The following is a 22,802-nucleotide window of genomic DNA, read 5'->3' on the forward strand; positions in this document are numbered from 1 at the left end:
ATACATATTTCTACATCTAATGCTTAATAATAATAATGGTTTGCTTTCCACCTGACAGTTAAGAAAACTCAATCAATTAATATTGAATTTTCATGTGCTGTACAAACCGCAGGCATTATCGTTTAAGTGTTTCTCTGAGAATATCTATAGTAAATTTAGAATGAGCTAGCATATCCAAAAATAGGTATAGATATCCTCAGACCTATTTCACTTGGGGGTCATACTCAAGCTCTTTTGATGTCTGACATATCTCAACAGAGAGAGGTCAATGATCTAAGTTGTTCTTTTACATTTTTTATCTGCAATGTCATACAAGCATTTCCAAAGTTCGTCGGAATTTGTAACAATAGTTGACAAATCATTTGCACTACAATAATGTAGATGCCCGCTGTCTAGAATATCGAGCAATTCCAAAATCTCAGATAGAATCGGAAAGTGTACATTTTCTGTTTTTGTTAACGGTAAATCAACATCTTGGAATCCTGTTGAAAATTTAATATTCTTTGCAACTGAATCAAATTCATTAAATGAAATTGACATCAAGAGGCGAGTTAATTTTTTGAATTTTGCAAAGCTAAAACACTGCATGTCCTTGATTGCTATGAACTATAATTGATAAGGCACGAGGTGCACTTAGCTGTAACAGATGTCTGTGAGGGGGGGCGTATCTTGCTTCTAAAAAAAAAAATTAATTGCAGCTCGCGTGCTAACAGCAAAATGAGGTGGGCGTATCTCGCTTCTAAAAAAATTAATTGCAGCTCGCGTGCTAACAGCAAAATGAGGTGGGCGTAACTTTTTTGATACGTGCTTGCTCAATCAAGTCTAGACTGAAACTAAACCAAAATGCACAAGGAAATATCTGAATGAAAAATTTGTTTTCAACATAGAAAAAGTTTATTTACACATTTCACTACAACAATACATAACTTCATCTTCAATTCTAATTAGCTTATCTATAGACAAATTATGAGGACGATAATAACATAGATAGTCTCTTATGTCATTTAAATTAACCGTGTTTAGAAAAATGTCTTTCAATTGTTTCGCCAAACTATAATTTTCACGAGATGATTTCTTAATAGCAATTTCGCATTCATCATACCAATCAATACAGTTTTTTAACCTCACTTCCAACTCGTTGTCGGCAGCTAACCACTTTGTCGGATCCATGTTGTTGAGCGAATGAAGAAAACTATGTGTAGGCAGGTACTATTATAGAGTAATAAAGCAGCCTTTCTTCATTAATTGATGACAGACAACATGTACGTGCTTTATGCAGTCTCAATGCATGCATGCAATAAACACACTGAATCTCTTTTCCGTTGTAGAAGAATCCATAATGAGCAAAGTTTCTTTTCTGTGAATTCGTGTACATCGGCGCCATTTTCATACTTTGCATTCGATTGTTTTCGCACAAGAAATTATTTGTTTGATACATATTTTTAAACAACAAAGAATTATAATGTTGCGCAGAGAATAAAGCACAGCGAGAATGTGGTCTATTTTTATGAATGTTACACACAGCATAACACCATGAACTAGTGAAAAAGCTGAAATCGGGTTTTGGAAAATCCTCTGGTATACATTGAACATTAGTATGTAATCTTCTTAAAAACTTTGCTTTCTCAGTTCCTTTTGTGAAAATTTTCTCATAACCTGCAAGGTAATCACGTATTAATGAGTCACTGTATTCTAAATCTCCATCTTCCCATTTTATTTTATGATAGTAACGTTCTAACCATGTTACATCGTTATACAATTTTGCACTCAATTCTGTCTTTGCAAATGGTGATTTGAAATGGAATACAATATAATTATTAAACTGATCAATTATGGCAAGTTCTTTCACAATAATTTGATTACAATCTTGTTTAAACCAGTGAAGATCAACTGTAGCAATTTTCGCACTCGCTTGCTTGTCCACTTCTTTATCTTCGGCAGGCTCATTGAATCCTTTGTCTTTCCCCTCGTCTTCTCGTTTCTCCTCCTCCACCTGCAGCGGCTTCGGTGTACTGCACCTTGCTTCATAATAGAAACTATCAGAATCAAGATCGCACTGAATACCAATAGAGCGAGTTTGTGGCTTGTCCAAAATATCAGAACACAAAGAATAGGACATGTTGTCTGTTCAAAGGTGAAACTGATAATGAACCAAATTTGTCAGAGTGCACACCTTATATAGCCGGTGCGCAAATTACTGAACTTCTTTCACCATGCTTGTCAGAGGTGTGTACTCCATCACACAATCGCTAATTAAAATGCAATAGGCAGAAGTATTTGCAGGTACTGCACTATTAAATTCCATTTCAATACAAACATCTGTCGATGATTTCAAATGACTTGCTTGGTATGAACAATCTACAACAATCAGCGGTGTTGATTCACAAAACGTTTTAAAGTCAATTTCTGTTCCGAGTTCGCTATTGATTGGATGATTATAATACGAGGGCACAAAATCCAGGAACATGCGGTATAATACCTCTTTTTTACCTAGCAGATTTTCATATGGATAATACTCGCTGTTCAAATATACTTTAACATTGTAAATACTGCAGCTATCAAAATTAGATATTGATTTTTTAATTTTATTCTTACGATGAGTTTGAAATGCAATTATAACGTATTTTGGACTATCAAAACTCGATGTGGTGCGAACTGCCCAAGAATGGTTAAGTGAATTTTGCAAATTTGGTAATTCACAAATTTCCCAATGTCGGAAACCTAATTTCAGTGGAGTGTCAGCATTGAGCAGTCTCGAAAATTTCAGTCTTACAAGATCTTCTAAAGTTATGTAGGGCATTCTCCATTGTAGTTTTGTAATTTTCACACTAACGTTTGTTCCACTTGCTGACTCAACACAATTTAGATCTGTCGGCGACCTTAATAAGATGAGTTCCTGTTTCAAATTTAAAATTATTCTTTGAAAATGTTCAAAAAATGGGAGGATTAATTTGAGCGGTACACAGAAAGTGAATTTATTATCCGTTAGCTCATATCCTGCTCTGTCAAAACCGGCCAAGTGATATGTGTTTTTATCGAGCGTATTCTTCACTAGAATAGCTTTAATTGTGGATGTTAATCCAATCAATCTTGATTTAGAAATTTGCTGACCTGCTAATTCATATCGTATTTCATCAAAAAGGTTGCCGATTACGTTACTGCTTAATTTATAGTCTGCTGCAACTGGTGCATCGGCTGGGTCTGTTCCCGGTTTTGTACAGTTAACTGTTCCCTCGATAAATATGAATGATTTGCAAGGTAAAGAATAGACATCTAAAGAATTTATACCAATACGTGCCTCGTCAGAGTTTTTTATTTCTTGACCCGAATATACTGTATGAGTGTGGAAATGGAATTTAGTAATCTATATATATAAAAATGTTATGTTGGTTTGTGTGTAATGCAAAAACTCCAAAAGTACTGGACCGATTGAGTTGAAATTTTAACATGATATAAAATCCGCATCAAGGATGGTTTTTATCTACTTTTTACAATTTTCAGGGGCGCTACGCTCGCCCGAAAATTTTTAACTTTTTTGTTTATGGATTTTTCCGATTTTTGACTTCACATTCGGGGTCAGCTCGCGAAAATAAGTCGATTAAAAAAAAAAAATTGACCGGGCTCGCAGGGTGGCCCGGGGGAGGGGGTGAAACTTTGGCCATTTCTGGCCAGATTTGAGCTGAGTGCTGCTGCAATCAAAGTGCAAAATCTGACCGCTAGATAGCGCGCATGTTTCAAAACGCAGCTTCAACAGGTTCGTGAGATATAGAGTACCGGTAAACTACACTCTTGATTACCGTATGTTTTCCGGTACAATTATTGGATTTCAATTACTTTCGCAATTCAGAACAAAGAAAGCATACCGATGCTTTTTTTTCGATAATAAATTCGTGTTTCAGTGCAAATAATCGTGTTACTTGTGTTAATATTGTAGTAATTTCAATCAGTGAATGGATCGATACCGGTACCGTGCTACAATCAATTGGCGATTCAGTCGATAGTGTGAGTATAATCTTATCGATGTAAATCAATCTTGTAATGAATAATAATTGAGGCTTTTATTCTTGCATTTGTGTATTCATAATTTCTCAATTGTCAATGTTTCATAATCCTCCAAACCTTAGTTCATAAGCTGATCGGCTTATCTTATAGTTTCAATATCTTATTTCTATTTCATATTCATGCTATGTTTCCTTCTATCATAAAACAACGAGAAATAAAAAAATTCTTATCTCTTTTCTACTAACATACCGGCATTTGACAACGGTGTTGTTGATAATACGATCTGGGCTGTGTTGCATGCTAAAATACAAAGTAGGCTAATATTTTAGTAGTCAGCTGGTTATTTGATCATATAAACAAAATGAAGGGATAGATTATCTATACTTATAAAAGGCTAAGCCCCGACAGACTGAAATCACACCACAGCCCAAACTACTGAGCATAAGAACTTGAAATTTTGCACGATTGTTTATGGTAGCCTGAAAACATCCACTAAGAAAGGATTTTTAGAAATTTGCCCCCCTGATGGAGCTGGGGCCCCCCCAAAATTTTGTACTTTTTAACCCCTCATTGCACAGCAAAGTCATGAGGAACTTTTTTGTTCAGCTACGAAAAAATTAGATCTATGCAGAAAAATTTCGATCAGGAGCACAGGGGAGTCCAGGAGAGGGCAATTTTCGAAAATTTTGATGTAAAATCACACTACAGCTCAAACTATTTGTCCTACAGACTTGAAACTTTGCACAAATATTCTTCAAAAATGCTAGACGCGCACTAAGAACGGATTTTGAGATATTTTGCCTCTAAGGGTTTCAAAGGATGAAAAAGGATCCTATTAAGTAAGGTTATGAACATGGTAAGGTGAGTGCCATATGGAAATGAGATAATATTTATTTATTGACATATGATATTCTAACATATGTTGTAATCATTGGAAATGACAAAATAATATGATAGAAATTCAAAAAAGAACATCTGTTCTATTATTGCTTCCTACCTAATTCCACTCAACCTCAATAATATTGTTCTGATAATTGATAAATATGTTTAATAATATTATTATTATTGATATAATAAAAGTATTGTTTTAATAATTAATTATTATCATTAATATAATAATAGTATTGTTTTGGTAATCAATAAATATTTTTATTTACACAAACTCTGTATAATTTATAATGGTGAATGTGAAACAGCTGCATCAAAGAAATTATCTCAAAAACATATGTTTAGGAAAACCATAGTTTTGAACTTCGTTTTCCTGATGCAATGTATAAGCCTACACGTGGCATGTAGGTATTATTAATTTTTCAGCTAGAACAGTTTTTTGAGACTGCTAGATAAACGTTTACAACAGTTTTATCAATGCTGTATCGGCAATATGAAAACGCATGCAGTTAATATGTCTTCAAATAAAGGTGTTGATATCTACATGATAATTATTCTCTATCATTTTTATTCAATTAAAATTTCAAAATTATTCAAGCCTTGATAGAATGATTGACTCACTGTACAGTCAGTCGAAAATTTTAATATTGAAATGAGGGGTATTTTGGCAAGCTGAACAAAAACGTAAGGTCCTATGCACCTTTTTGATATTATTTCTTCAAATGAAAAATGAGTTTTGTGGTTGTCAAAACTCCCCTTGAAAGAGAAATTTTATCCTATCTTTTAGTAGAATAACAATGATTTCTGCATTGAATAACATCTATCTTTCCAACAAGAATCGAACTCTTTGTGAATTTAGATATGACCTACACTTTAGATTTATATAATTCTATTAACAAATTCATGGAAATTGAAGAACTTTTTCCAGTTAGTTGATGAAATTGATTATCAATTAAGAAAATGATTATAATTTTATCAATACAGAGTTAGTTGAATGAATTGTCGATATACTGAGTTTTTGGTCAACAATAATTCAATATTGGTATTTATCCAATCATTATTTTTTTCAGAAGTTATTTCATTTGAATTAGAAAATATTTATAAGCTCCTATCAATTTATCAATCGTAACAATGAATTCTTCAAACATGAATTTAATCAAATAAAAAATTGCCGATACTTCGCATGTTTTCCATTTATGATGGATAGCCAAAATATTGTGTAGCGAACTGCACGGCGATTTGTAATCATATGTCTGTGAAATGGATTGATAAATAATTATTATTAGCCCCCCCTATTAAAATTTCTGTTCAGAAACCATCCCCAATATTCACACAACATATTCCCAAAGTTTCATGCCGTTATGTCAAGAAGTTTTCAAGTCTACAGAGAACAAACAAACATACAAACAAACACTCAAACAGACATTCATTTTTTTATAAATAGATTTCCATTCGGCTCAAACAAAAGCCTCTCTAAATGAAGGTAGAATGATAAGGATTCAGTTCTGTTGTTTTAACATTTTTTCAAATCACTTTCAAAAAGCTCATGTAGTACCTACTATTGTGTTTGAGACACTTCTGGCGCTATCATAGTTTCACCACTATTCTGTTCCACAGTCCTATCTCTAGCAGTCGTTAACTATACCTATAATAATTATATAAAGTAAAGAGCTGGCTTATGCACGTACGAGATAGGAAAATTATGTTTGGCGCATCATCACGTCTGAACTACTGGACAAATTAACTTGAAATTTTGCTTATAGATTCTTATTAACCAAGGATGGTTATAGGCCTATTCTCAATTCTTCAAATTTCATTACGTCAAGTTTTCATTTTGTCAAGTTTTAAAATAGATCCTTGCGAAGCACGGGTTCTTGCTAGTAATAATATATTAGTCTATCTTTAGAATTGTGTGGTCTAGATTTAGATGTGGATTGCTTTTCACATGGACAACTGTATGTTGCGTGTTCCCGAGTCGGCAAACCAGATAGTCTTTATATTTACGCAGACAGTGGAAAAACAAAAAATATTGTATATAAACAAGTATTGCAAAATTAAACTTATATGAAATGTATTCTTTGTTTTTTCTCATTTCTCAACCATTTGCAAACAGAGAGTGAGAATAGGGAAAAATCTGAGTGCAGAAGAAGGCCTTCCTGTAAAATTCGGCGTGCCACAAGGAACAGTTCTTGGTCCGATACTGTACCTCATCTTTGCCAATGAGTTGTGCTCACTCAACATTGGTGGCAAGATTATTGTCTTTGCCGACGACACAGCTGTGATATTTCAAGGCAACAACTGGAACGAGACTTTCATAACCGCTGAATTAGGCATGGAAAAAATTACACTTTGGCTCCACAGTAATATCCTGACTCTCAATTCATCAAAAACTAAATTTCTAGCATTTTCACTGACGGACTCCAAAAAACCTGTACGAAATACAATCAAGTTACATCACTGCAAAATAAATCGCATAGACTGCAATTGTCCATCAGTAGAACGAACAGATAATATAAAATATTTAGGAGTTATAATAGACGACTTACTTTGGTGGGACAAACACATCATACAGCAAACAACAAAACTCAGGAAACTGGTTTACAGTTTCATTCAACTCCGACAGATACTCACACTGGATACGTTAAAAATTGTATATCACGCATTGGTAGAGTCAATAGCAAGATATGGAATCCTGGCATGGGGAGCTACGTATTTCTGCCATATCAATCCTGTTTTTAAAGTCCAGAAACTCATCCTCAGAATAATGGGACAGAAACATCCACTCTACCCTTCAGATTCTCTATATGAAGAGCTCCAACTACTGAGCATCCGACAAATTTACATTCACAAATTACTCACATTCATCAGGAAAAACCCGCAGTTCTTTCTCAACATGGACCACACCCACAGCACGCGAAGAAGGAATATTGATCTAGCAGTCCCCAGGATGACAACAACTGCCGCCCAGAGAACAGTCACATACTTAGGACCGAAGATTTACAACAGGCTGCCAATGGACATCAAGGAAATGGTACTGGTTAATATATTTAAAGCAAAAACAAAAACTTGGATAATTGAAAATAGAATAAATTATAGTGAAGACCTTATTACAAACTAGATATTATGAATATTATTAATTCATTTTTTTATCAATCCTTTTTAAGAGACTATTCTCAAATATTTTTTTCTTTTAGAATCTAATTATTTCCCATCAATAATTTTCTATTTTATATATAGGTATTCATTTACTCATTTTAATTCTTTTTTCTAAAAATTTTGCTTTTTTTCATTTTATTTCTCACATAAACATTATTTTTCCTTTTAGTTTTGTAATTGCACAATAAACCAGATTTAACAGCTCACATAACACAGATGTTCATAATTTATTTAACAAGCATAATATTTGTGGTTTCCCAACACATATTTTATATATAGTGGGGGCCACAGAAAAAAAAAAAAATTAACATTCAATCACAATGTGCCACTGCGAAGCGTGGCAGGGTACAGCTAGTATCATTATAAAACTGAAGGTCTGTCTCCACATCCAGAATTTCACTAATTGCTGCGCCGTACATGGCGCCAATCAACTATAAAACCCAACATTTCTAATATTCTCACACTTTTAGCCGACAAAGCAAGTTTGTTTTTAGGTGTTGACACTCTCACGTTTGTCTCTCTAATGACATCACGTGTACACGTCTTATTTGAACGTGGATTGAAAACAAGATAACCCATTACTTTTCACGTATGTGTAACCTAATTGTAATTGTATCTCCACGGAAATCAATAAACGATCCGTTCTGGTCTGTTACCTTTACATTAATAGTTTGAATTCGATGCGTATTCAAAGGTACATAAATAATTGGAGAGGGTACTTCATTTATTAAATAGCTGCTAGGAACCTTTGGTAAAAATTTGTGAACTATATGTTTTTGTTTTCCGTCAGAGTAACTACCACATGCTAAATTACACTCAACTACAATACTACCAATGCTTGTTATGTTAACCAAATGCTGAGAATAATGCCATTTATTTGGCTGCAAAACAACATTATCAAAACCAAGTATCTTAGCAATCGAATCAGAACGTGTTAAATCAATAGGCTTATCAGAATGAATTTCAATCTTCATAGTATTTGCGTTTGCACGTATAATAAGTTTATTCTTCTTCTCATCAATATTCAATTTATTCTTTAGAGATTTTATAATATCTTCAAGTTCATATGCACCCGTATCCAACTCAATTAATCTATCGCCATATTTGAAGCTGGAATTTGTTCCTTTGTTAATGTTTGCAATACTATTGTAACTACAAAAATCAATCAATCCAATTTCCCATTCACGATTTTTATCCAATTCTATAATTTCTTGTAAATGTTCATAGAGGTTACTTGTGTTAGATCTTAATGTAATAACAACCACCTTGTGTGTGTGCATTCAGCACAAACACTTAATTACAACTGATTTGCAAGAAACAATAATGTGAGATGACCACAAAAATTGCTATTCAATGGTTGCATGTGCTCTACATTATAAAATATATTTACTCCATTTTCTTTTTTCCAATATTTGTCCAATTCGTATGGCGGTTGTAAATTTCCAAATTGGATCAAAATACCAAACATTAGAGCCAACTTTCTTATATGCTACCCAATGTGTCCCATCCTCGCTTTCCCTTGCTAAATTCACAATGGCATTCTCGTTTTTTAGAATTTTTTTGGGTAATGCATCTAGCATATATATACCTCTTAGCTGAATCTGTGATAATTTCGACCAATCAATCAAATCATAATTACTCAATTCTCCTTCAATATTCATGTCTTTCACTTCTCCCTACTCTTCTCTGTCTTCTTCCTACTCTTCTTTGTTGTTGTTCTTCGTTTCTTACTTTGGGGGAATAAACTCACTTCATATGATGATGGGGGTGGGGGTGGAATTAAAATTCTGCCCCCACTAATACTAGGAAAAGGCTTCAAAAAATACCCTTTTCCTGCAATATGCTTTTTCAACTGAGCTATAGCTTTGCGCCTAATATCATTACTATAACTTTTCCCCTCATTCTTCTTCTTCTTCTTCTTTCTCAAAGAACCACCAAAGTAATTTTTAGCTTTCATCACGTTTGTAACTAGGTAGCTGAGTCGTCTCTCTGCAAGAGGAGTTTTCGGATTTTTAAAAATCTCCCACGCTGCGTTCGCTAGTGCTCTGTCAGCTTTCGATCGATTTGCATTATCACTATTTTGTGAATATGCTATATCGTGTGCCTTACAAGCCTGGTCAAGTTTGTTAATTCCCGGGTCACCTCTTGCTAATCGCTTTTCAAGTTTGGTGCCAGGGCCACAATACTGGTAGCCAGGGGCTATTGGGATCTCCACAGGTGTAATATCGATCAATTTATTTAAAATAGTTGAAGTAATACCTGTAGCAGCACCCGCCGCCCCCTTAAGTACTCTGGCAGCAGAGCTTAAGATACCTCTGCCTCGTTTCCTTGGAGTTTGCTTTCTCCTACATACCATTTTTCATTACCTTTCAACTCAATGGTTGAACATTAACTAAAGTTGATTAATTAATCATTACACTAACTTAATCTAAGAGAAAATTGAATTTTCTATTAATTTGGAAATGAATTCACCTTTCAAATCGAATTCACCTTTTCAGATTTGCTATTTGAAAAGAATTTTCTTTCATTAAAAGAATTATTCTTTTCAAATAGCAAATCTGAAAAGGCAAACACAATTTGAAAGGAGGAAGTGTTCTGCCCATACAGATATGGGCACGTGCCAAAACAGATGTGAGGGAGCAATGCCCGACCTTTGACTGAAGTCGGCCTCGACTGAGTGAGCGACTGCCTGCTGTGTCTGACGCTCGCCCTTGTGCGTGCGTACAACAAGCTATAAAAAGACATTCTCATAGACAAGCACTCATAATAAAAGTGCATAGTGGTGACTGAACGTCTGGTTGTGTATGTGTTTTATTACTACTTCTAGTGAACTGTGTATAACAGGTGAGAATTGAGAACAATTTTTATAGAATAACAAAAAAACTATTTATTGAACACTACTGACACATACATATTAACATGTAAAGCATGTTAATGCTAGATAGTCAGTGACATAAAAAATGCTAAATGCTAATTTAGCATTTAACAATTTTCATGTCAGTCATAAAAGCATTAACATGCTTTACAAACAGAGATAAGGTTTTGCACTTTAATTTAAAATTTTCAATGTCTTTTGTGCTCAAAATCCGGGTAAATCTTTCTGGAAGATAAACATCTGTTGTACATAGTCCGGGTACCCGGATTTTGAGCACAATTCGCCGCCCGTGCTGGTTGGACGCCTCTCTCATGTCACATATCGGATATGGCAACCCCTCTTCCAACTCGCGGAGAGGCGTCCATGGCTTCTCGACGTGGCTATTCAATAATCTCAGAAAGCTCTCCGATTGCATCTCGTCCTCTGTCTCCACTTCCTCCTCCTCCCTCAAGAGAGGCACGATCAAGCTGTCCTCTTCCAGCACTCGTTTCTGTTGAAAAAATATTTCATTAGACTCTTATTTGTTTCAGATTTTTCATCATCAAATCATACGAGAGAGAGAGAGAGAGAGAACTTGCTCAACAGATTCACTACTCAAAACTGAAAGTAAGTAATAACTCGGAAATTCTCCGATTACTTGAACTCAATTCAAATCGCTAGATAATTGACTTGGAAAATATTTCAGTTCATTACATGCACATTTTTATCAACAATAATTTTGTTTCACATGAAATATTATAAACAGTTTATGCATGTGATCGGATTTTTCATAATTCAAATAACAATGTATTATTCGAATCAGTAATTTGATATAGTAAGTAATAATAATGATATATAAGTAATAACTCGCAAATTCTCCGATTACTTTAACATAACTCAATTCAAATTGCTAGATAATTGAATTGTTTCAGTATAATCTTTCATGCAACATATTCGAATTTGTTATCAAAATTACTAAAACATGTTTATTTTGAATTTTTATCCAAATTTCAATGCAACCATCATGAAAATTTATCTGTGTTCGGATTGTTTTGATAGCACAATTAGAAGTCAAGCTCAGTCTTGACTTCGCTCACAGTATAAGAATCAGTAATTTCATAGTTCAATTTATTCAAATGAACATGTAATGTGCACAAAAGATTTTATCCATTGGAAATTAGTTTTAAAAAACTAATTCAAATTTTATAAAGATTTTGTGCACATTACATGTTAATACAATAATAATATTTCTTTAAGCTAACCTTTGATTGAGTGAGCACGGTCTTGTCCTCGAAAACTAGCCTCCTCTTCACCCGGCTGCTTGCTGGGTTGAGTTGACAGCACCGCTCGTCGCGGCGCCCAGGTAGCCGGTGTAGATTGTGGAAGAGGACTGTCTTATTAATGTTTGCACCACATTCAATTAGTTACTTCTGAGCCAAACCACATAAATAATCAAGCAGGAAATTTCAATCACTCTCAACAAAATAATAATTTCAGACAAAATTATAATAACGAAAATCATATAGCAAATGCTGGAGCAAATGCGCGAAATACTAGATATGCTGAGAATACCAACAGAGGTCAATCATTTGATATTAATTACAGAAATGGGTTTCAATACCGAAAAAGTAAACAGTATTACAAAGGAGCATATTATGATAACAGAGATGCTAGGTCTACTATTCCCCCCCAAAAATCTATCACTAGCCACCAACCCACAACTGAAAACAATCTACAGAATCAACACGAATATAATTTGAAAGTTACCAATAACCAATTCTGAAAATGATATACCACTCCCCATACACTGAACCTGTGCACCAGCATTCAATCTCCCCACAGCACCCCCGGTTTGAGCAGCCACATGCCTCACCTATGCCCAAGGATCGTTGGATCCACACCCGCGGCACACTAAATTCAAAGAGCAAACTGCCACCAAGGAAAGCAGGATGTGTGACAAACAGGACGATGTCGAATTGGAACCTAGGACTCAACACAGGAAGGCCCACTGGAGGAAAAGACGAGAAAAGCCCCGCGAAAGAGGTTATCGCCCCCATGCAAGGTTCAAACACCATCAGAAATGCATCCAGAAACCAGACAACCATGGGAGGAAGGCAGCATGCAGACAACACCAGAATGAAGTGAGTAATGGGACCAACATACACCCGAAGCACACGCGGTTCAAGCAAGCAGCTTACTGTCGTGATTGCAGTTATGGAATAAATAAAAGGAATATACTTAAAATCAATGGAAAATTAATAATGGATAAGGGCCTAGATCATAATGGAAGAAATTGTTATAGGAAATTACGGGATGATAAAAAGTTTGCAATAAAATTGAGAGAAAGAATGAGTTGCTTCTTGGAAATGGGAGTATATGATTATTGTTTATTAACAGGTTATGTTATGGAGAATGTAATGAAAATGCTGATTTACTTTGTTATAATTTTTGGTATGACTATGATGTCAATTGAATAATATGTTGTTAATATAATGAGGGATGAGGGTGGGCCATATGCAGAGAATATTAATTCTGGAATTTTCAAAGATACATTAATACCCAAGAACGTTCATAATACACAAAGTGAAGATCCTAGGCTATCACAGATAAGATAGTTGATGGAGAATCGGTCATCTGAACCACCAGATTATTTACAACAGTATCAAAGTTCAATGTCTCTAGTCTCAAGCCGTATTATTGAGCCACTTAAAGATAAGAAAGGTAAACAGCAATATTATGATGGAACTGTCATTTACATTACCAGTTGCTGAATATGTACCTATATCAAACACCAAACAATGCAGTTGTCTAGTCAACGAGTTATCCACTTCGACCAGCTAAACCAGTACCTAAAATAAAGAAATGGAAAATTCAGAAGCCATCTACACCTTCCTCATCACTCCCAAACTAATTGAATAGTAATTATTCCAATTAAAAGCCAACTTACCGTGCAAGTCAAAGATCACAAAATGGTGACAGATGAGTTAACAAGAATCCAATAAAATCGATTGTCCACTGTTCTGAACCCTCAACAGCCAGTACCAAATGAATCATAACCTACAGAGCTATCTTTTCCCAAGATATTAAAGTGTCATAAAAATGTAAATCATATGTAAGATATTATAGAAAGTACTTTATTATAATTAATAATAATAAATCATTTTATTTGTACACGGTATAACCATACAAATGAGTTGAGTGCAACAAATTCTATAAATAAATAAATTCAATAACAAATTCTAACAATGACTAAATTAAACCACATGAACAAAATGTTTGGCAATAGATCAAACTAATAACAAGATCCAATTATGAATTTGCATTCAACCGCGAACAATGAAAGTACCCAGGAACGCGCCAACCATTCTCCCCGACAACTGTTCTCCCCGACAGCCGATCACCTTTTCAAACCAGTTTTTAGGGTATCGGTTGTCGCCGGTCAACGCCGTCAACCGTTCTCCTTTTCGAGCAGGTTTCAGTAGGGGATCGGATGTCGGGGAGAACAGTTGTCGGAAGCGCTCGAGGAGAACGGTTGTCGGGAACGCTTCCGACAGACGTTCTCCTTCTTTTCAGTAGGAGAACGGATGTCGGGGAGAATGGTTGTCGGAAGCGCTCGAGGAGATCAGTTGTCGGGAACGCTCCCGACAAACGTTCCCCTCACCACATCACATGAAATCACCATTCTGGCTGGCTCTCTCCTTGAAACTTGAAAATGAAGTCACATGAATCCTATGTATCATGCTATTAAACCAGATTACTAGATACTGTACTATACAACTAGTTCTGATACTATACAACTAGTTCTGATATTCTGATCGTCTTTGTTAAGTTCTGATATTCTGATCATCTTTGTTAAGTCTATATTCAAATTAATATTCTTGTACAATGTCAATGCACATTACTTCAAAAGTTCTGAAATGGTTTGGAATTAATATATATGAAATGGAATGTTCAAAATATATATTAATAGTCATCTAAAAGCATTGTGCATGACAAGGCCGCAGCATTGATCGTTGCATTGATATTAATTTTAACTTCATATAATTAATTATTTACAAACGTTAGGCGAAGGAAATAAAATAATTTATTTGAATGATTTTGATGCAATCTTCAAATCATGGGCGTATCTAGGCAGGGGCAGAGGGGGGCATCTGTCCCCCGCTAGAAGTTGACAGATAGATTTTTTTTTGTTATAACTAAATTGTGGAAGTTACAGGAGTAACTCTCCATCTGAGTGTCAAATTGAATTCTTGAGAAGGTCTTTGATAATTCATTGGAGTTTGATTAGGTGGCTATTAATAATATTAGATTTAATCATTAATTATCATTAATCTATTAATTTTTAGCTTCTTACTGAATGGAGGGTCAACTTATTTTTCATACCGAATATCCACTCACATAAAGAAAGACTTACGTAGATAGACCTACCTTGTTTCTGTTAAGAGTCTTAAAGAGAATTAAATATACTTTTTTTCCATTGAGCTGGTGTTAACAGCCTGAGTAGTAACTTATTACACAGTATTATTCAGAATCGAGGTTTTCTTGGTATATTGGAGTCGTTCAGCATCCAGCTGTGAGGCCTTTACCATCTCATAAAATAATTCCTGTCTGGATGTTGGTCAGGAACTTGCAAAAATAAATCCATTTATAAATTCTGTGCTCATTATTAGGTCTAAAATTGTTGATGTGTGTATGCTGCGACCGAGGGAGCCATCTTAAACCTGGAGGGTCTACCGACCGCTATCGGTGAACATCAAATATTTACCACAAAGCACAAACATAATATATGCTGTACGTATTTCGGTTCATAAGAAGATGTAGGTTTTATTGTACGCTGAGCGCCGGCATAGTTTCGTAAAGCACCCCTTTAGCAAATTATTCCAGCTCGTTGCATACAATTTTTTGTTTTCTAGAGTGGTTGTCAAAACATCCATTGTTGTGAAATCAACAACGGTCATCTATAAACTACCGGTATAGTCTCTGCTATACAATAACATCTATGATGACTTACACCTTACCTTCGGTCCTAGGGCTGCCCCAGAAATCTTTTGTGTTAATAACCAATAAAAAACAGCCTCAACACAATAGATTTTCAACGACAGTAGTTAAAAACTCCTTTTTGTAAAATTCAAATTTTCATTCAACATGTATAACTACTGTGTAGTATCACACTCACAACTACTGGTACTCAACAAGTGAAAGTCGTCAATGCATAGAAAAAGTAAAAGCGATTTATACTTGATTTATGATGATACAATACTCGTTAATATCTCTGATATTATCAGAAGGCATTGAATTCTGGACTTAGCAAATGAAATTCTTTCATTTAGGAGTAGGTTATTTAATTCCTACTACAATAATTGCGCATGGTGTACAGTCAACTAAGGTTTTCCTATTCATCCTTTAAAATACGGAAAAAAGGAAATGCTAATTAATTATGTTATATGATCCTTGTAATTTTAATTATAATTTTTGTGCTTAACATCCCCTCAACTATTGATCAATCTATCTATTTTCTAATCCTATGTACCCGAATTCGATTGTAGTTCAACACTGTTCACATCAGGTTTCCGTACATGGGAAGTTCATTACCCTCACCGTATAGGCCTAGACCACCAGCACTCGTTCAGGACGTGATATTTTTGAAGGAAGTCAGATATCACTAACCAAAGGGAGATAAAAACTACAAAAAGTAAACGTTGAAGATCTAAATTTTTAATATAATCTTAAAAATCTGAGAGAGAATTAATTGTGGCAGAATGTATGAATTTTATAGGGAGACATTCCTTGTCAATCGCATTGCTTGTGATCCTGTTCAGGATTTGAAATACAGTTCCTGGACCTCACTCAGAGATTCAGATTCAATCACTTTATTGTAGTACTTATACTTATTACTTATACTATATACTTAATACTTATACACTTCTATACACTTAACTTAAATAATTTTATTGTTCAGTACATAAACAGAGAATTGGTTTAAATCCTATGCTATAAGAGAAAAAAAGACACTAATTACATTGTTTCGCTTAAGTTTGCTAATTATAGTCTATGGAAACTTGTAAAATGACTGAAATATAGGATTTAATAAGTTAACGGTAACAGTAATTTGTGCTGTATAAAATAGCAATGTTTAGACATGTAAATGTCCATTCTTGGAGAGGGATGTCCAAAGATATTTTTTATGGTCTATTTGACTACTAAGAATGTAATTGAAAATTAATACTATGAAATTATGTGTAATCAATAATTATCCAGAAAGAGAGAGAGGGTGAGAGGGGGGAGGGAGAGAGAGAGAGAGAGGGAGAGAGTGAGAGAGAGAGAGTTAGAGAGAGAGAGAGAGAGAGGAGAGAGAGAGAGAGAGAGAGGAAGAGAGAGAGGAGAGAGAATTGAATTGAATAATAATTGCCTTTATTAGGGCGGAATTAGGACTGTAGGTCCTCTCTACCACACAACCCTAGAGTTGCAAAAATTTGTCAGGTAATCAATCTTAATCAAGTTGGTTCATGTTAGAAAGGTTCATGAGAGAATGAATATGTAAAACCAATCATTGCCTACAATGTGAGCCCAAAAACGTGTTTTTATCTTGCTATCGCCTTACATCAACATACACCAGGAAAAAAACTCTGTGTACTGGACTAATAATATAATTTTCTGAGTAGTTGTGTAGGTGATATTGTGGTAGTTATCCATATTAGACAACCTGGTTTACCAGAGATTGATAATGGTCTAACAACCGAAACCGGTATCTGGATATTTAATAAATCAGTGGTTTGACAACATCTTGTCTTTTCATTTAATAATAATATAATCCTGGAACTCTCTTATTTTCACCATATTTAAAAGTTACGACAAATCTATGGAGGGGAAACGCACCAATCACAGTTAAATGAAGGCACCAATCACGGCTAGTCATTGAGTATTGTAATAAAAATGATGTACCTATTTCAAAAGTAGTAACTCATGTAGGTATATTCCTCTACTCCACGATTGGTTCTTCTGGAAATTCCCGGAACCCCACCCCCACCACCACAATCGCCCATAAGTTGCGTGGAATGTGAGGATGACAGTTCTTCCCCAGCAGTCGTCATCAACAGTTCGAATTCTAATTACGGTATGTCAGCAATCAGATTCAAAGCTAGGTCTTGGGGGTATCGTTGGGAAGATGACAACGGCTTTGTTTATAAGCAAAAGAAGTTGTTAAAAAGTGGATCTATTTATGTCACATGCGTCAATAAACAGTGTAGTGGTACATGCAAGATAAAAAGCGAAGTTGATTCCAACCGAGGAAAATATCACCTCATTAGGAAACATTTGCCGGACTCCGCCTGCATCGATATATCTAATAGCGCGAGAGTTGAAGCTCTTAGAAATGTCATCATTGATAGGGCGAATAAAGAGAACACACCGAACTCTATTATTTTCCAAGAAGAAATTAACAAGTAAGTGATTTGTTCATGAATAATCATTAATTAGTTACTTTTCTGGTAGGTAAATATAAACTGGGTATTTTCCCGAGGCCTATAAATTTTTATTGAATTCAGAGAGGGTCAAGTTTGAAATTGATATCGTTCAAGGATATAATGGAATGATAATAGAATGTATTCAACAACTTCTCATAAAGAACCAAATGGAATTCTTTTTCTGAGTATGATTGACATGAATACCCGGGTTGTCGGTATTTATTATCTTCTTCATTTTTTTGTGTTACATATGTTATTGAAGAGTAGGCTATCTATTGCAGTAAGTGTACTTAATGAAGTAGTTGTTTTTTATTTGGGTATTTTCAAAAAAAATTTCAATTTTGTATCAAGCCTACAGCTGTAACCTGAACACTACAGAACCAAGTCACTTTTTTATTATTATTATTATACACTTTTTATCTAGTTACTCTGTCTGTAAAGAAATCTCTAACACGCCACATATTTTCGATTATATCTTGGTTCATAGGCCACATAGAGGGTTCTGGTTTTACTAGTTGATTGGTACCATCCGCACTACAATTTGAGCACGTTTTCTTGGATTTGGTGTTGATTAGTTTTTTAATTGAATAAATTTATCCTTTACCTCTGTATAAAGTATTCAAATACAACTCAAACGAAAAAAGTGTGACTCAAAACAAGATTTTTAAAAGTATTTCTGAGCAAATATTTCAATTTAATAAAGCTCAATTTGTCTTGAGCCACACTTTTTTCGTTTGAGTTGTATTTGGATACTTTATACAGAGAATAAAGAATCCTTCTAACCAATAGTGTGATCAAGAAAATTATTTTCTTCTTTTTAGTGCATTTAAAAAGTGTTAATATTTTTTTTTTAATTAATTTTATTAACACCACCTTGTATTGTGAGTTTTCTCTGTTTCTTCTATGGTTGATTGTGAGCGTTAATTTTAGCTATTATTCTTCTTTTCATTTGTGTATAAATAGTTCATCAATCATACATGCAAACGCAATGCAATTTTTGCATTAGCCAACTGCCTCGAAATATATTAGCCTTTAAAAACGTTCAATAACTTTAATTAAAAACGTTCAATAGAATCATAAAAACATCTTTCATGTTAAGAAGTGAGATTTCTAGTTGGATTTTAAGTCAATTATTTTGTTTCAGATATTTCAAGGACGAGTGGATGAGGAAAGTCACTCCCCATGCTTTTTCCGTCTTTGGGCAGAAAAATAGAACAAACAACTGCCAAGAAACGCTAAACAGGAACATCAACCGTACCATCGTGCCACAGGGAAACACCTGGGACTTTTGGGGTGAGCTTGATTTAATGATCTTCACACTAAAATAAATTTACAAATTTGAGGATTCACAAGTTTCGAATTGTTTCATTGCAAATTTGTATTGCTGTGGATACGAGTTTTGTTCTAAGTTAGTACAGTACTTGGTGATGTAAGATTCCCGGGAATTTAAGATTGGGGAAAAATTCCCAGGGAATTTAAGGGAAATATTCCCAAAAACCATAAATTCCCGGGAATTTTTGGGAATTTATGATTTTTTCCATCTAAAATTACTAAATTACTAAATGTATGATTTTTTTTTAAATAAATATAAATTCAACCATGAATCATAATGACCAAACTATTTATTCATAAAAAAGATTCTTTTATTCTCTACAAGATAGCAGCACTAACTCCATTTAGCCAAAAGTGTCGCTTGGTTCCTTTATGCATAAAGCCGTCCATATTACAGACAGATAAATCAAATTATTAAATCAGATAAATTGAAATATACCACTAAAACTAGATAAAAACATTTGATTCTATTGCATGAATTATTATCTCTTTTTCACAAAGACAAGTTAAGACGTGTAAAGTTCCATCGTAGACATAGTAGTTACTATACTTAGTCTATGGTTCCATAGTTTTGGGTTTTTATTGTGTTTTTCTCTCGGCTCACGGTCTCTCGGCCAAGCTGTATAGTGTATGAAATATTTATTTTATTTATTTTTTATAAACAATTGTTTTTTCATCAATGAAGTACTTTTATATCTATATCTATATTTTGTGTTTTTCTTATTTAATTATATATAATATTCACCTCTTGTTGCAGAGGGACTGTTGGCCTTATCGGTCAAGGAAATCAACTATCATGACCAACTTTCGAGAGGTCTCGAATGCGCGAGACCAAAAAAAAAACAAGTGGCTCCTTCAGGATATCAGTATTGCAAGGTTGCAAAAAAAATTTGTGGATGAACGAATAACTCTGGCGTCTTTTTTGACATGTGCATCCCACCGTATTGCTAGAGTTGTAATACCAGTCGAAGACAGGAGGGGTGACAACGCCGAGGATGTTGAGGACGTCGAGTTAAGCAGCCTTGATGTCGTCCCAGGTATATTACCATTACCGGTATTACATCTAGAGTCTGTTTTTCCAATGAAAATTAAGTGATCGGGATTGTAGTAGATTGACTAAAAAAATCTCAATTTACAATTTTCCAAATTAAAAAAATTGCAAACAATTGTCACAAATAGGCCTATGTTTCAGGCCGTTATTACACGATAATAGTTCTATGATCATATCTTATCTGATATGATATGATCATATATCATATCTGAACATATGGAAATATCTAGATCATGGGACTATTATCGAGTGATACTGACCTCAGAGTATGATCACGTTATTAGAGACAAGCTAACACGATAAACTGGGATAGTACGGTAAGATTGCAGTTGAAAACAAATTCCTAAAAGAGGCATAAAAATACTTTGTGACGTGCTCTAGTGAAATATTATTTTGTTAGTTCTGTAGTTAATAACAAATTAGTTATATTCTCTTCAGGCACGTCTGCCTTATTTCTCTGCCTCAAGACAAAATTTCTAAATAACTTTATCAATTGAATATAGAATATATTAAATTCAATTGAATTTTACTTTGTCTTCCACCAGAACTCACTCGAATTCAAAAGTACAAAATCCATAAATTAACAGTGAAATAATAATAATTATTATAACAAAGAAAGTCTTTGTAGAACATCGTGCCCCAGTAAGGCTTTTCTCGATATGAGATTGAAGAGTAAATCTCATTCGATTATCATATATTTTGAATATAATATAATTATGATCCATGTAATAATACATATATCATAGTGAAAATGACAATTATAATAATATATGTATAAATTATATGAAAAAAGATAAATTTTATAAAAGATGAGTACTATAAAAGTATACCAATCTAATCTATTGCATCCATTCAATTTACAGGCGAAAATCAGGAACAACTATTGGTGGTGGAAGATGAAGGTGGAGCGATGGATGTTGAAGAAGAAGATAAAAATTATTATTCAATAATATTTATACCTATTTATTTAAGTATGGATGAATTTACAGGGTGTTTTTGATATAACAAGAAAAACTTCGTGACATGCTTCCTTACATTAAAATAGAGAGAAGAGTTTCAGTAAAATGCTTTGTTAACAATTATATATAGCCTAATGATGGTGGAGAATTTTACATTCTTCTTCAAAGTTTCAATTTAAGGATTTTTTGCGGCCTTATAAGGTTACTTATGTTGAGAAATCCATTATGTATTGGGCAAGATATGTTAAAAAACTCAATTTTCAATTTGAAATGGATAGGAATTGAACAAAAGCAACAAAAATTGTATTGATGACCAATATGTTGAATTATGCTATACCTTTGGTTGAAAGTTCAAGGCACACAAACAATAAATATAAAACCCAATTCACAGACATGTTCATGTGGATTTGCAAGACTCTATTAACCCACTGTAAATTGAATAACAATTTTTTAAAAACTCTTACAGGAAGAGCCTGTTTTTATTTTTCAACTAAGCTGAGAAGTCCTGGATATGCATGTTTAATGCTTGAATTAAGAAAAAAGTTTTAAAAATTAGCGTTATAACGCCCATAACTCAGCTTTCATTACATTATACTCAGGCCTCAAGCCTCTACACTCCAAGAATTGAGACCAAGTAAGAATTAAAATTGTAAGTTACTACTAATTTTTTGAAATATATATTGTAATGGAGCATAACATAACACAATGGAAAATAACATGGTTTACTCTTATTTCAGAACCAGTGGATTCGCAGTTGAAGGAGTACCGAATGAAAAAAATATTCCTTGAAGTACACTCGATATTAGATTGTCCTTCGGCCTCCTTCGTCGACAAGCAGGTGGAGGAGCTTATGCTGGACATGGAGGACCGTGAGGAAACTACACCGAGTCAGCCTCCACTACCGGAGTGCTCCATTTGCTTAACGAACACTGCTACAAGGATGGCTGTGCCATGCGGGCATTTCATGGGTTGCAGCCAGTGCATTGTAGCGCATTTGCAAACCCCCTCCTACTATAAGGTGGGGGAGGAGCTTGAATTAGAGGAAATAAGGCTTCCAATAAGATGCACGCGATGCAGGTGTCTTATTGGAAAACTAA

General features: G+C 34.3%; 1 protein-coding gene and 1 long non-coding RNA gene across 3 annotated transcripts; one reads left to right on the forward strand and one right to left on the reverse strand.

Moving 5' to 3' along the window:
* Positions 1 to 11,040: 11,040 nt before the first annotated feature.
* LOC120351369 lies at positions 11,041 to 12,540 on the reverse strand. Its single transcript, XR_005571345.1, has 2 exons — positions 12,163 to 12,540; positions 11,041 to 11,411 (listed from the first exon to the last, which is right to left on the reverse strand). It is a non-coding gene; the product is annotated as an uncharacterized LOC120351369 (long non-coding RNA).
* On the forward strand, positions 12,540 to 21,676 carry LOC120351366. Of its 2 annotated transcripts, XR_005571342.1 has the most exons (4): positions 12,540 to 13,041; positions 19,508 to 19,656; positions 20,453 to 20,732; positions 21,610 to 21,676. XR_005571342.1 is itself a non-coding variant. In XM_039428366.1 (3 exons), exons 1-3 carry the CDS (start codon positions 12,686 to 12,688, stop codon positions 20,593 to 20,595), a joined length of 648 nt encoding a protein of 215 aa, XP_039284300.1. In that variant the 5' UTR covers positions 12,540 to 12,685; the 3' UTR covers positions 20,596 to 20,788. The 2 variants fall into 2 exon arrangements, 1 of the variants encoding a protein (XP_039284300.1); XM_039428366.1 differs by lacking the exon at positions 21,610 to 21,676 and having other exon boundaries at positions 20,453 to 20,788.
* Positions 21,677 to 22,802: the final 1,126 nt, after the last annotated feature.

Source organism: Nilaparvata lugens, chromosome 5, assembly GCF_014356525.2.
Source record: "Nilaparvata lugens isolate BPH chromosome 5, ASM1435652v1, whole genome shotgun sequence".
Taxonomy (NCBI): domain Eukaryota; kingdom Metazoa; phylum Arthropoda; class Insecta; order Hemiptera; family Delphacidae; genus Nilaparvata; species Nilaparvata lugens.

Coding starts and splice junctions, on each gene's coding strand:
- LOC120351366 (XM_039428366.1), top strand. CDS start 12,686: ATGATATACCACTCCCCATACACTGAACCTGTGCACCAGCATTCAATC. Junction 13,042..19,507: donor GCAGACAACACCAGAATGAA/GTGAGTAATGGG, acceptor ATTTTGTTTCAG/ATATTTCAAGGACGAGTGGA. Junction 19,657..20,452: donor AAACACCTGGGACTTTTGGG/GTGAGCTTGATT, acceptor CTCTTGTTGCAG/AGGGACTGTTGGCCTTATCG.